Genomic DNA, 13,809 nt, shown 5'->3' with positions numbered 1-13,809 from the left:
ATTGACATAAAACAAAATTGATTTATCCCAGATTTGGAAAAATATTTTAAATCTTTATTGTTTCAAAGTTTCTCTTACTTATCAGTCAGATCTCTTCCATCCCCCCATAACCCCCATCCCCCCGGCCTGAGCGATGCGGTCCAGCAAATCAACCAACCCCTTCATCTCAGCCTCAAAATCCGAGGTGGAACAGTCTGCGGGGTCCATGTTCTGGTCGCGATCTTCTGTTACGAAACAGCTGTGTGTAGGCAGGAGAAGGATCCAAAGGGCAGACTCCGGAGACAGAAAGTAACTCAAAACACAGCTTTAATGCTGAACTCAAAAGGGTAATAAAACTAGGACTCCAGAATACACTTACACAGACCAACCACACAGCTAGATAAGGGTAGATCGCAACACGGACACAGAGAAACAATGGCCTTAAATACACAAAGGGAACAATCAGGGAATAGGTAACAGGAGGGAAACACAGCTGCGGCAAATCAGGCCTAACGAGACAAAGGAAGCAAAACCAGACGCATTTACATGAGACGCGGACTTTCAAAGTAAAACAGGAAACATAACACAGACTGAGCTTACACACACACACACACACACACACACACACACACACACACACACACACACACAAGCGACTTAGTGATGCTAGTACCATGCACACAAATTAAACACAAACAAACAAACGATCAAAACAAAAAACGGTGAACTTGATTTGACCAACACAACATGCACAACATGAGACTATACTAATAAATTGAACTTCCTGTGTTTCTCTGTGGTTGATGTGAACAGTGTGACAGATATAGAGGACAGCCCTCCTTCTTCCTCATCTTGATTAAACATGTTAGGGCAGCTTGAACAGTGTTGTTCTTGGCTTGATTAAAAACTTTTTTAATCAAAAATTAAAATTCCACAATGTCGTGGCAATAATTTAATTTAATATAACCCACTAAAGCTAAGACTATGGTCAGATATAGATATATAACAACACAAAAATACCAAAATACTGATACTTCAGACTACAGTATTCTTTGATGTGAAGTAACGCACCGCCCAGCATTAATACAGGGAACAGAAACTCAGTATACAAACTGCACTGCACTGAAGAAAACCCCGTTAGTGACACAAATTAAAAACAACCAGTGCCAATTTAGATCCTTTTCTGTCTTGTCCTAAATGCTGTCAGCAGTCATATTCTGTGTACAGTAAAACTTCTCCTATAATCATTAATTGTGAACTTTCCTAAACATAAATAATATCTCTATTTTTCACACATACTCCACTGTATTAAGTCTTTTTGTAGCTAATTGATTTCAAACATGCTATTTCTTTGGGACAGCAGGCATCAATGCTCCACTATGATCGACTAACACTGAACTCATTATGTCATCATGTTTTGTATTTCTTCTGTTATGTTTCTTCTCTGTCTCCAGTTCCTTATTTTTCTTCCTACGGTTCTGGTTTTCTTCAGTTGGGTTTCATGAGCTTTTCTAATAGGCTTGTACCAAGTTGAGATTAGTTTTCATTAAAAGTTCATTATTATGAACTAATACAAACAACTTCAAACCCCCCAAAACCCCAAAACAAAACATTAAAACAAACAAAAAGTCACATTTTACACTTTACACACAGATGAAAGAGTAATTTTTAAACCTATACTCAAAGAAGAGTAGGAGGACCAAGATTAGTAAAAGAATTCCCCGGCACATTACTACTGATGGACACAATTTAACGCATCCAGCCTTCTTATCTAGCAGAAAAAAAACAAAAACATATTTCAGTAACTAAATGTATTCGTATTCTTAAGAGCTATGTGAGTTTATATGAAATGCAATGATTAAATTATTGTATTTAAATCACCATTACATATTTCTTTTATGTGCAACCATATAAAATACACGTGTTTACATCTTTCTAACAGAAGACACATAATATTTTCAGGACATGAAAAAAAAACAGCCTGGTTAATGAAAAGTTAATAAATCAAATCTATTATGGTGGTTTAAAGATACTAAATAACTGATGCTATAGTTTTTCTGGTGAGGACACTTATTTGCAGAATTTGAAGTGTATAAAAATCCAGGATTTATTCAGCGGCGGTTTTCTGGTGCCAGCAATAATAAACAGCACAATGACAGAACACTCTGAATTTCTTTAAAATCACATTGACAGCATTCTTTGATATTAAAGAAATTTGTCTCAAACTCAGGACCTTCTTGCTGTGAGGCAACAGTGCTAACCACCCGGATCTTGTATGTTTGGTTCTATATTCTCTATTATTTAGACTTCTGGTTTGGGTGTTATGTTTTGGTTCCTGGGACTTATGATTGGTTTTGTGATCTGTGCCTTTAGTTCCCTGATTGCATAGTTGATAAGTGAATTACCTGTCAATCCACTTTTATCTCGGTGTTTGCTATCATCTGTCACTGTGTCAAGTTCGTATGTCTTTGGTTTTGGTTCTACTTCCTGTCTCATTATCTGTGATTAGTGTCAGCTGTCCCCCTACCCTTTGCCTTTTGCCTCATTATCATCTCGGTGTAAATATTATCTCAGTCGTAACTTGTCATGTTTCCCTTTTGCTGTGTGCATTCTGTATTCCTCCAACTTTGATGGGGTCCTTGATAGAGTGACAGTTTTTGGTATCTGTGTTTGACCTTCATTATTTTGTACTTGGTTTGTGTTCATCAATAAAACTGCTTTTTCAGTTTGTTCCTTTTTTCCCTTTTCCTGTATTTTTGAGTCCAATTCCTACCTGCCACACACTGAACCTTTAACGATAATCTTTATTTCTATCAGAAAGCGAAACTAGCAGAGGCGTGACTTATAATTTGTGCAACGCTGTTAGGTTTAGGGATTAGAGATCTGATCTACATTATCATATTAAAATTTGGGACACATCGCCAGTAGTGGACCTTGGATTCATCAGGTGTTTCAGCCATTATCACTAGACACCCTCATCCAAGGAGGCCCTGCCAGGGTTGATCAGGCCCCAGTGTGTGTCAATGGTTTATGTTGAATTGTTATTCTCTTCTTCATTCTTCTGTTTAGTTTTCTACTGTTTATTTTCTTCTATTGATTCACTTCAACTGAGAAATAATACTTATCTCTCTTTAGCCTTTATAGAGCCTGTTAGGTTTATCTAGGCACAAACCTATTGCTGGAACAACTGAGACAATCTACTGCAGTGGCAAAAACAACACACAAGACACCAGAGCTCTTTGTCTGATCTCGTGCACGAGGGAGGTCACCGAGACCGAGCGCTGTTCCTGCCGCTTGAACCCCGTCACTCTCGGTCAGCACCTCCGTAGCACCACTCTTTATTGTGGTTACATGAATATGCAGTTTCATTAACATATGACATCTTAAACAGGCATGTGTGTAAACAAATAGTACCAGTCTGTGTGTATTTGTAGGTATGTGGGTGTATGTGTGTACATGGGTGTGTGTATGTATGCGTGTGTGTGCGTGTGTGGGCGTGTGTGTGCGTGTGTCAAAATGTGACCCTGTGAATGACTCCCCAGATAGCTGGGCCAGGGAGTCCAGCAGTTCACCTAAACAAAAGGCTCTTATAGGTAAACAGATACAGTTGTGTTTGCCATACCATATACGAGAAAGAGAAGATACGACCTCTGTCGTGACCTTAGGATGTGTGTGCTATGCCAGAAAACTCTGGAAAAGGAGTGAACGTACTCTCATCTCATGGTACACAGAGTCTTAAAGACCTACTAAGGATGAGACATTTTATCAATATGCAAGCGATTTTATACCTCTAAGCATAAATGATTATATATTTCTAAGTACAAATGACAATCACAAAATATAACCCTGACAGAGCCTCACTTCTTTAAATGGATAGAAAAGGTGATAGAAAGAAGTAAGACAAAAGGGACAAGACAGGAAAGAGCAGAGAGGAGAGCCAGAAGGGGGGCGCCTGATCTGGCTGCCTACACCTCCCTGCTGGATCGGGCTGTACGCTCTACCTCCCCACTGCCTCCCAGAAAAAGGGAAGAAGAGCAGAGGGGAGAAGAGCGGTTAGCTGACTGCCTTAGCTGCCCAAGTGATGTCAGCCCTTTTTGCCATAGCCAGTGACTGGTCCTCTCAGCAGTTTTAGCTAATTCTCTTATAGCCTGCCGTTGTGCCTGTCCTCTGAACCCAATCTCTCTAAGCAGTTTTGCTGTTGTACTGGCAACAAAGCCCCTGCATCCCACTTCCACCAGGTGCACCTTGATCTTCCAGCCTCTGTCCTCTGCCTCAGCTGCCAAGTTGGCATACCACAGCTTCTTACGTTCAAATGCTTCCTGAATTGCTCCCTCCCGTGGTACCGTCAGTTCAATGACGTACGCATGTTTTTGGGAGTTAGACCAAAGGACGAGGTCTGGTTGCCGAGCAGTTGTTATGATCTCTGTGGGAAAAATTAGCCTCTGATCCAGCCTCTGAAACAATTGATGTTTTAAAACAATTGTAAATCTTTTGTAAACCACAATGGCAAAAAGCATTTTTCTAAAGATGAATCTGTTTGCAGACTGAAATATGAATTATCATGATGACTGAAGTCAGTAGTAAAACCATGCATGCATCACTGTAATGCATGTATGCCAGTCAATGTAAAGTATTGGTTTAAAAGACATATTTCCTGCCCTTGTCAGCTCATGATATCTGCTGATCAGTCAACACAAGGCCCTCTTAGCATGCTTTCGTCATGTTATCAAAACAGCCTTGAGCCATTTGCTCATAGATATTGGACCAAGTGAGCTATTTGCAAATATGCAATTATATTTACAGATTACAAAAGTCTTCTGAAGTCTATCTGCGGTAATTCAAATACTTAGAGTCTCTTTTTACAAATCCATTGTTTCTTCTGGTCACAGTTCACTGATTTAAATCCTTCGTTTTGGACAGAAATTACACAGAGACCATCAGAAGGAGGCTGCTGAATCCAGGAGCTGAAGAAAAAAACAAGTTTGATTAAAGCTGATAATTATTGGTATAAAACAAAATTGATATATCCCAGATTTGGAAAAATATTATTAAATTGTTATTGACTCAAAGTTTCTCTTACTTATCAGTCAGATAACTTCCATCCACCCATGTCCATTTCCCACCTTCAGCTCTCAGACCAATCCAGTATCCATTTTCTCCTGAACTCTTCCAGCTTTTGTCACTGATATATGTCTGATGAAAGAGAAAGTTATCAGAAATACTCAACTACTTTGCTTAAGGCACTGCAACACAGAGTGTGATCAAAAGAAAATGTATTTTGTTAAATACATTTTTTGCTAATGAGCCACAGTTCTTATTACCTTTTCTGTTGCATTAATTACAACAACCAAATTGGAAATCTTTTCTTTGCAGTTTTCTCGAGCTTCTTCCCAGGTTTTCTGCTCATGAGGTTCAGCATCATTAATTGCATAGCAGTTTGACTCAAAGTGGAGCCAGCCCTCCTGACAAGTGTTGCAAACCTTTTCTGCAAGTAAAAAAAGTTAAAAAAAAAAAAAAAAAAAGTAAAAATCAATTAATAAAGATCATCAGTGCACATTTATTTGACATGACCTATTTTTGTAGCTGATAGATTTGGAGCCTACTGTTATTTTCTTTGGGACAGTAGGCATCAACACTGCACTGACCTGGACCAAGACTGAGCTCCATCTTCATGAGTTTTATTTGTTCTGTTAGGTTCTGGTTTTCTGCAATGAGGTCTCTGATCTGTGTTTCAAAGGCAGTGGAGGTGTTTGTCCAGTTGAGTTGACTCCTCAATAAGTCTTTGTTCTTATGAATTAACAATGTGGTAACTGAAAAACAAAACGTAACACTTCTTTGGCTTTACACACACATTGCAGATGAACTAATTTTAAAAGTTATACTCACAATAGATGCGAAGGGCCATGATCAGTAACAGAATACCCCAGCAAATGGTTACTGATGTACAAGATTTTATACATGCACACTGCTTATCTAGGAGAAATAAATACTTATTATAGCAATCAAACTAATTCTTACTTTTAAGATTCTAAATTGCTTGTGTCAACTTAAAATCATCAATTGGCTTTTTATAATCATAAAACCATTCTAATTAATGAACTTTTTTGTTATTGTCTAGGGAAAAACAGAAAAATCAGTTTGAAAAAGTTCAGAGGCAAAACCAAGGTGAAGCCCATATTATGGATCAAACTTCAATAACAGTGAATCCTGTACATATCAAAATGTGATTTGAGAGGATGTTGTCATTAAGCTCTTGTAAGGAAAATGCCAACAGCACACTTCCAGTTTCTAAGCAAGTTTCATATCAGTTCCTGTCGTAAAAGTAGCAGTTTTGTATTGTCTTTGTATAACTCACCATTTGTGTCAGATGGTTGTTTAGTTCCTTTGTTTTTCACGTTCATTTCTTCATATAAATTTTCTTCCTGCCTTCGTACTGAAAGACTTAAAGGGTAACCTTGTAGCAGAAGACAAAGAATGATTTCATGGCAAGAAAAAAAAGGTAATCAATGTGTGTAATTTGGTGGATGTCAAGTCTAGTTTGTTAGTTAAAGTGACTAACAAAAAAAAACTATTGTTTTTCTGTTGAGGTCACTGTCATTTGCAGATTATGAGGCACCAAATTTTCTACCCTTCCAGTTTGTAAGACAGGCTGGTTAGTACTTTGCATGATGCCTTGTAGTAAACGTAGTGGTTTTGCATTTGCTTTGTATAACTCACCATTTGTGTCAGAAGTTCGTTTAGTTTCTTTATTGTTCATGTTCATTTCTTCAAACACGCTGTTTTCCTTCGTTTTAACTGAAAGAATTGAATGACAATGTTGTAACAGAAGACAAAGACTGTTTAAATGGCAGGTAAAAAAGAAATGCCTGGTTAAGAAAGGTTAGTTAGTAATATGATTTTTTTTTTTGGTTAAAGGGTAGTTAGTAACTAATTAAAACCAAACTAACTAAGTAACCACAATTTTCCAAAGCATCTTTTGATTATTTTCAATGCACAAAACAGAATTCAGCAAGTCTGTTGACAGAATTAAGCTTCTTAAATGTATTTAAGCTCTTTTTAAAAGAATGCACGGATCAGGTGGCTGGGTTCTTCACGAAGATCTTTAACGCTTCGCTGTCCCAGTCCTGCATCCCTCCATGCCTGAAGTCAGCCACATTCGTCCCACTGCCTAAACAAACCAACATTAGCAGCCTCAAAGACTACCGATTAACTTGCTCTACGACCTGTTATAATAACATGTTTTAGAACATGGTCCGGTGCCACAGTATGTCCTGCTTGCAAACCACACTTCACCCACTTCAGTTCGCAAACAGAGGTAAGAGATCAAATGAAGACACCATTGTTACAACCCTCCACACCACCCTCTCTCACCTGGAACAACAAGGGCGTTATGCCAGACTGCTGTTTGTTGGCTTTAGCTCTTCTTTTAATATGATACTCTCGGACAGACAGACAGCAAAACTGTTGGATATTAGACTTCCTTTTACCACCTGCTGCTGTATCAGAGACTTTCTCTTGGGCCATGGACATAGAGTTAGAGTAAGTCCCCTTATTTCCTGAGCACTTTACACCGGTTCTCCACAAGGCTGTGTACTAAGTCCCCTACTGTACACTCTGCATACATATAACTGTGTCAGTACCCACCCAGACAATGCAGTCATTAAGTTGGCAGATGATACTATTGTGGTGGGGCTCATCTCTGGGGGCAAATAGACAGCATATAGAGCTGAGGTTCAGAGGCTGTCGGATTGGTGTGCAGACAACCACGTGGACCTTAACACCAACGGCCCAACCGCATCTCCATTTCCTGAGAATCCTCAGAAAAACCGACCTGCTGACTGTAGTCTACCATTGCTCCATTGAGAGTGTGCTGACTAGTGATGGGATTCCGGCTCTTTTGGCTCCGAACCGGCTCTTCAGGTTGTTTTGTTGCCTTAATTAATTTATTAAGATGGCGGCGCGCACAGACGCAGCGGCCCGGAGCTCCTACACTTTTGCACTTTTGGTGGTACTGTGTATTATTTCACACAGTCTGGGGTTACTTCAATACAACAGAGATGATCTACTACAACTAAGCCGTGGAGATCTTCAACTAACATCCGAGTATCTCATCCCCCCGGAGATCGTTAAGCAACCCCCGGGGCTACCCGCAACAGCAAGCCGCAGGAGGAGACGTTGCGAGCGGAGGCAGAAGAGAGGCAGGCGGGGAGGCCTGTGGGCACGGCTAAAGACTAGTCCGTTTAAACCACCACTCCCGATCATATTCCTCTCCAACGCCCGTTCAATCCGTTACAAACTGGATGAAATACGACTGCAGATCGCCACTCGACGGACTTTTAATAACTGTTCGTGCATGATCTTCACTGAAACCTGGCTGGACAGCGCCATTCCCGATGCGGCTATTGATCTAGCAGGCCGCACCGCCTATCGAGCCGACAGGTCTGCGGACTCGGGTAAGAAGACTGGCGGGGGGCTGTGCATCTATATTAACAACTTTTGGTGCACGAACGTCACGGTAACGGAAAGACTGTGCAGTACAGAGGTAGAACTGTTGGTGTTAAAGTGCCGTCCATTCTATCTCCCTCGGGAATTTTCTGCCGTTTACATCTGCGCTGTTTACATTCCACCAGACGCTAATGCTAAGCTAGCGTTAGCACAATTGAGCAGCAGCATCAATAACAGCCTGGTAGCACACCCGGACAGTGTCTTTATTGCGGCTGGGGATTTTAACCACGCGGACCTGAAATCTGTACTTCACAATTTCCACCGTAATGTGAAGTGTGCTACCAGAGGAGATAGAACGTTGGACCAGGTGTACACCGACATGGCAAATGCGTACAGAGCCCAGGCTTATCCCCACCTGGGTCTGTCAGACCATCTCTCCCTTCTGCTACACCCAATATACACACAAAAGATCAAGAGCACTGGGATTACAACCAAAACCGTGAGAACATGGCCGCAGGATGCTATTCCGATGCTTCAGGACTGTTTCCACTGCACAGACTGGGATGTATTCAAGGTGCAGGACACTGACAATCGTGTCGCATTGGACAGTTACACCTCCACTGTCTTGGACTACATCTGTTTCTGTGTGGACAATGTAACAACTTGGAAACGATTCCGTGTGTTCCCTAATAATCCACCCTGGATGACACACGGAGTTCAACAACTTATTCGAACAAGGAACAACGCTTTCAAATCCGGGGACCAGGAGGCATACAGTGCTGCCAGGGCCAACCTGAGAAGAGGCATCAAGACTGCCAAGCAGCAGCACAGGAGGCGTATCGAGGCCAGGTTTGAGAACAACACAAACCCAAGGCAGGTCTGGGAGGGCATCAGGGCTATCACGGACTACAAAAGAAGAACACCATCACCCTCAGCCGACAGTTCTACTCTGGCTGAGGATCTAAATCTCTTTTATGCCCGTTTTGATAGGGAGAACACCGACCCTGTCCTGTCCCCTCTCCCCTCAACCGATCCTGCTCCAGTCCTGAGCACTCATGAGCTGAGGCGTGTGTTCCGGAGCATTAACACCAGGAAGGCGGCCGGGCCAGATGGAGTGCTGGGCCGGGTGCTAAAAGACTGTGCTGCGGACCTGGCGGACGTCTTCACCTCTATATATAACACCTCGTTGTCCTGTTCACTGGTACCATCCTGTTTCAAAGCAGCAACCATCGTTCCCATCCCAAAACAGTCAAATGTCACATGTCTGAACGATTTCAGACCTGTGGCACTCACCCCCATTCCCGCCAAATGCCTGGAGAGACTGGTCATTAAACACATCAGAGCTGCTCTTCCACCATCCCTGGACTCGCACCAGTTTGCATACAGGGAGAACCGGTCATCCGAGGATGCGATCGCCACAGTGCTGCACACATTACTGAAGCACTTGGAACACAGGAACACCTATGCACGGCTCCTCTTTGTAGACTACAGCTCGGCTTTTAATACCATCCGGCCATACAAACTCCGTCCCAAACTCCACCAACTGGGACTTAACTCCTCTCTGTGCAACTGGATTGTGGACTTCCTCACTAACCGTAGACAGAGTGTCAGAGTGGGTAAGAACACCTCTTCCACCCTTGTGGTCAACACCGGTGCCCCTCAGGGGTGTGTTCTGAGCCCTCTGCTATACACTCTCTTCACCCATGACTGTATTTCCTCCTGCGCGTCCAATCTCATTGTTAAGTTTGCAGATGACACTACAGTGCTCGGACTTATATCCAACAATGATGAGACAAACTATAGGACAGAGGTGCAACAACTAGAGTCATGGTGCCACGACAATAACTTGGTCTTAAACACCAAAAAGACCAAGGAGATCATTGTAGATTTCCGGAAGAGGGGCCATAACAACCATCTGCCTCTCTTCATTGGCAGTGAGGCGGTGGAGAGGGTGAGCAGTTTTAAATTCTTGGGGGTAACTGTGACCGAGGACCTGTCCTGGGGCAACCATATCACCTCAGTTGCACGGAAGGCCCAACAGCGCCTCTACTACCTGAGGAGACTGCGGAGCGCACACATTCCCAGATCTCTGATGTTGAACTTCTACAACTGTGCCATCAGCAGCGTTCTGACGTATGGATTTCTAGTGTGGTTCCCCAGCTGCACCAAGGCCGATCAGCAAGCACTCCAGCGGGTGGTGAAAGAAGCTGGCAGAATTATTGGAACAAGTCTGCCAGAGATCAGTAATATCTTCCCCACTCGCTGTCTGAGGAGGGTGCACAGTATCCTGCGGGACCAACATCACCCTGCGCGCCACCTTTTCCATCTGCTGCCCTCAGGGAGAAGGTACAGGTCTATACAGGCCAGAACATCCAGACTGGCCAACAGCCTGTATCCACAGGCTGTGAGGCTCCTGAACTCTCTGCCCCCCTCTCACGGACAATAACCATATCCAACTTCTTAATAGCAATGAACTGGTCTGCATTGGTGCATCATATCTTTATTCTCTTCCCCCTCCTGCCCCCCCCCCCCCCCCCCCCCCTCTTTCTTAAATAGATAACTATCATATCTGATATCATATCTCACAGTACAATAATATTGAATGGGTTGCACTGTTGTATTTTGTCATGTTTCTCAGGTCTTTGTCTGAATTTCTACGAACATTATTGCTAAGGATTGTCTTATTGCATTGGAGTCACACTGGGTTAAATATGTACACTTGGGTTTTAAGGGGTATTTATTATTTTCTTCTTTTTTTGGGTTGTATGGAAGCCCCAAACGCAATTTCATTGTTCTTGACAATGACAATAAATAAATACTACTATACTACTACTACTACTATTAACAATAATATAAAATTATGCACAAAAGGAATTACTAATGTAAAAAAAAGTGGTTTTATTTATATATGTTTATATATAAATATATGTGGTGGGCCCTAGAGACAAAATATACAAACTCCAAAACACATTTCTAGCTTTAACTGAACTTCCAAAACAGAGCTACCTAGATCACTTAAATTACACAATTGAAAGCATATGTGTATTGTTTGTGTATTTATACACAAGCACTCATATATATTCAAATAATTTAAACAAATGTTCATTTACCTGTTATTACCACACACCAAATCCAGTCGTTGGTACTTCCTGGCTTGTGTAGCCACGAGGTAACAAAAGTTCAATACTGTCCTTAGGATCCTGGAGCACTTCTGTTGTCTTTTGTATGTGTTTTGAGTTTTTATATGCTTCTGAGTTTTTACGTGTTTAGGAGTTTGTACGTGCTTTGTCTGTAGGGGCCACCGTAAATATACTTTTATTTATTCACTCCACATAAAATGTAATAAATAAATCATATAATACAAAAACCAACTATTCACATTTCAATTTTTAACTATTTAAATTTTCAGCTTTTTCCTTTTACAAATTTAAAGTGAAACAACACAAAACACTGCAAACCACAACATAATTAAATATAAATTAAAATATGAAAATAAAAAGAAGATGCATATTCTCTGTCGTATGGGCCTGCATGAATAATCTTTCTGAATCCTTTATCATCTGCAACTGAAAATAGTTGTGGATGATTACTATACCTTTCTAATGTGATGTTGTTGTCCCTGGCTCTCTTTCTTTCTCTTGCTTTTCCCTCCTGCTCTGTTCCTGAGCTACTGAGTGTAAATACCGAAGCACTTTTAGTATCTCATCCTCTTACTTGTCTTGGTTTAGGTAGTTTTTATTTACATTTATTAATAATGCAGACAAAAAACATTAAAAGAAAAAAACATTGCTTGAAATGATAAAAACACAAAGATGTTGGTGTCAGCAGTCATATACTTTGTACAGTAAAACATCTCCTATAATTATTAATTGTGATGTTCATCTACATGATCTACAGCGTGAGTTTGAAAATATCTTTTGCTGATGCACGTATTTGAAAAGCTTAGCTTACCTTCTGACTGGCATCGCTTTTTAGGTTTTAGATTGAATGGTGTGTTGTTAAACTTCTGCTCTGCCATTGCTGAAGTCTTTTTGTTGAGCTTCTCATAACTTGTGCACCAAAAAATAGCACTGTGTTAAACCTAAAGCGAATCATTAAAAAAAAAGTTGTTTCCACGCCTTTCATTTCTCTCTTTTCGTCCAACTTCTGCTTTTTACTGATATAGATGATAGGCAAGGTCAGAGAAGTTTTTTTTTTCACAGCGTTGGTGTGACAGGATATATATTCAGCAGTAACTCATTGGGAATGTCTGCAACTTGTTCTCATTTACTTCTGTTTTCATCTGTTCCTTTCTTGATAATACCTCAAAACAAACATACACTTTTCCTTGTTAATGCAACAATTTGTCAGTGTGTTTTTTCAAATGATTTCCACAAATGGTGGTGGTCCAGCATGCACTGCATGAAAAGCAGAAAGAAAATCTGGACAGATGATCATTAGAGAGGGAAAAACATTCAGATATACAAGAGAAACTAGTGTGAACATGTAAACTCATACTTTGTCAGTTCAGAGGACAGGTTCCTTTTTCTTCCCAAGATGTCCAGCAAAAAAAATAAACCTAATGATATAGTTTTAGGAGCTATAAAAGACTAAACTTGCTTTATAATTTGAGACTATTAAATTCCCGAGGCTTTCGGGAGGTCTAGTATTTATATTGGTAGAAACCCGACAATAATACAGAGAAAATCCCAACAATTGAATAACCCCCTTTGAGGAAGCACTTGGTGAAGTGGGGAAGAAAAACTCACTTTTGAGAGAAAGAAACCTCCAACAGTATCAAGTTCATAAAGGGGCAGCCATCATCCTTCAATGAATGGTATGGTTGATGGGCAGAAAGACAGGACAAAAACCAAACTATGGATGAGAGCCAGAGATTAGCAATACAGTGCCCACTATTGGCCAAACAGCAGCAGCAACTTACAATGTCCATGTTTTAATTTACTTACTTATCTTCACAGGCTATCCAATAGATTTCTGAAGTTTGCAGATCCACTAGTTTATGGTTCACCACAGCGAAGTTTCATGCCAACAGTTATAAAGCACTTATTCCACCTATCAATTGTTTGGGCGAATCGCTACCTTATCGTGGTGAATGGGTTTGTGTGTCCCAGGGATCCCAGGGGCTATGTTGTCCGTGGGCTTCTGGTAGGGTCTCCCATGGCAAATTCGTCCTGGGTGAGGGACCAGACAAAGAGCTATTCAGAAGACTCCTATGAGTACACGATCAAGGGAAAAGTTCACACTGCCCACGATAGGGTTACCGAGGCCCCGTCCTGGAGCCAGGCCTGGGGAGTGTGCCCGAGGGCGAGTGTCTGGTGGCTGGGCATTAGTCCATGGGTGTTGAGCCAGGCACAGCCCGAAAAAGGGACATGGGCCCGTCCTCCT

At 41.3% G+C, this 13,809-nt stretch overlaps 1 protein-coding gene across 1 annotated transcript; it reads right to left on the bottom strand.

The window, feature by feature from the left end:
- Positions 1–4,825: 4,825 nt before the first annotated feature.
- On the bottom strand, positions 4,826–12,442 carry LOC146623261 (C-type lectin domain family 12 member B-like). Its single transcript, XM_085365842.1, has 8 exons — positions 12,376–12,442; positions 6,697–6,774; positions 6,335–6,433; positions 5,866–5,952; positions 5,625–5,789; positions 5,301–5,464; positions 5,060–5,172; positions 4,826–4,943 (listed from the first exon to the last, which is right to left on the bottom strand). Exons 1-8 carry the CDS (start codon positions 12,440–12,442, stop codon positions 4,826–4,828), a joined length of 891 nt encoding a protein of 296 aa, XP_085221968.1.
- Positions 12,443–13,809: the final 1,367 nt, after the last annotated feature.

Source organism: Diplotaxodon limnothrissa, linkage group LG11 (genome assembly GCF_057381915.1).
Source record: "Diplotaxodon limnothrissa isolate DT_005_m linkage group LG11, D_limnothrissa_male_GT1.1, whole genome shotgun sequence".
Lineage (NCBI taxonomy): Eukaryota > Metazoa > Chordata > Actinopteri > Cichliformes > Cichlidae > Diplotaxodon > Diplotaxodon limnothrissa.
The sequence above is the reverse complement of the archived record's forward strand: the minus strand, read 5'-3'. Positions and strand labels throughout refer to the sequence as shown.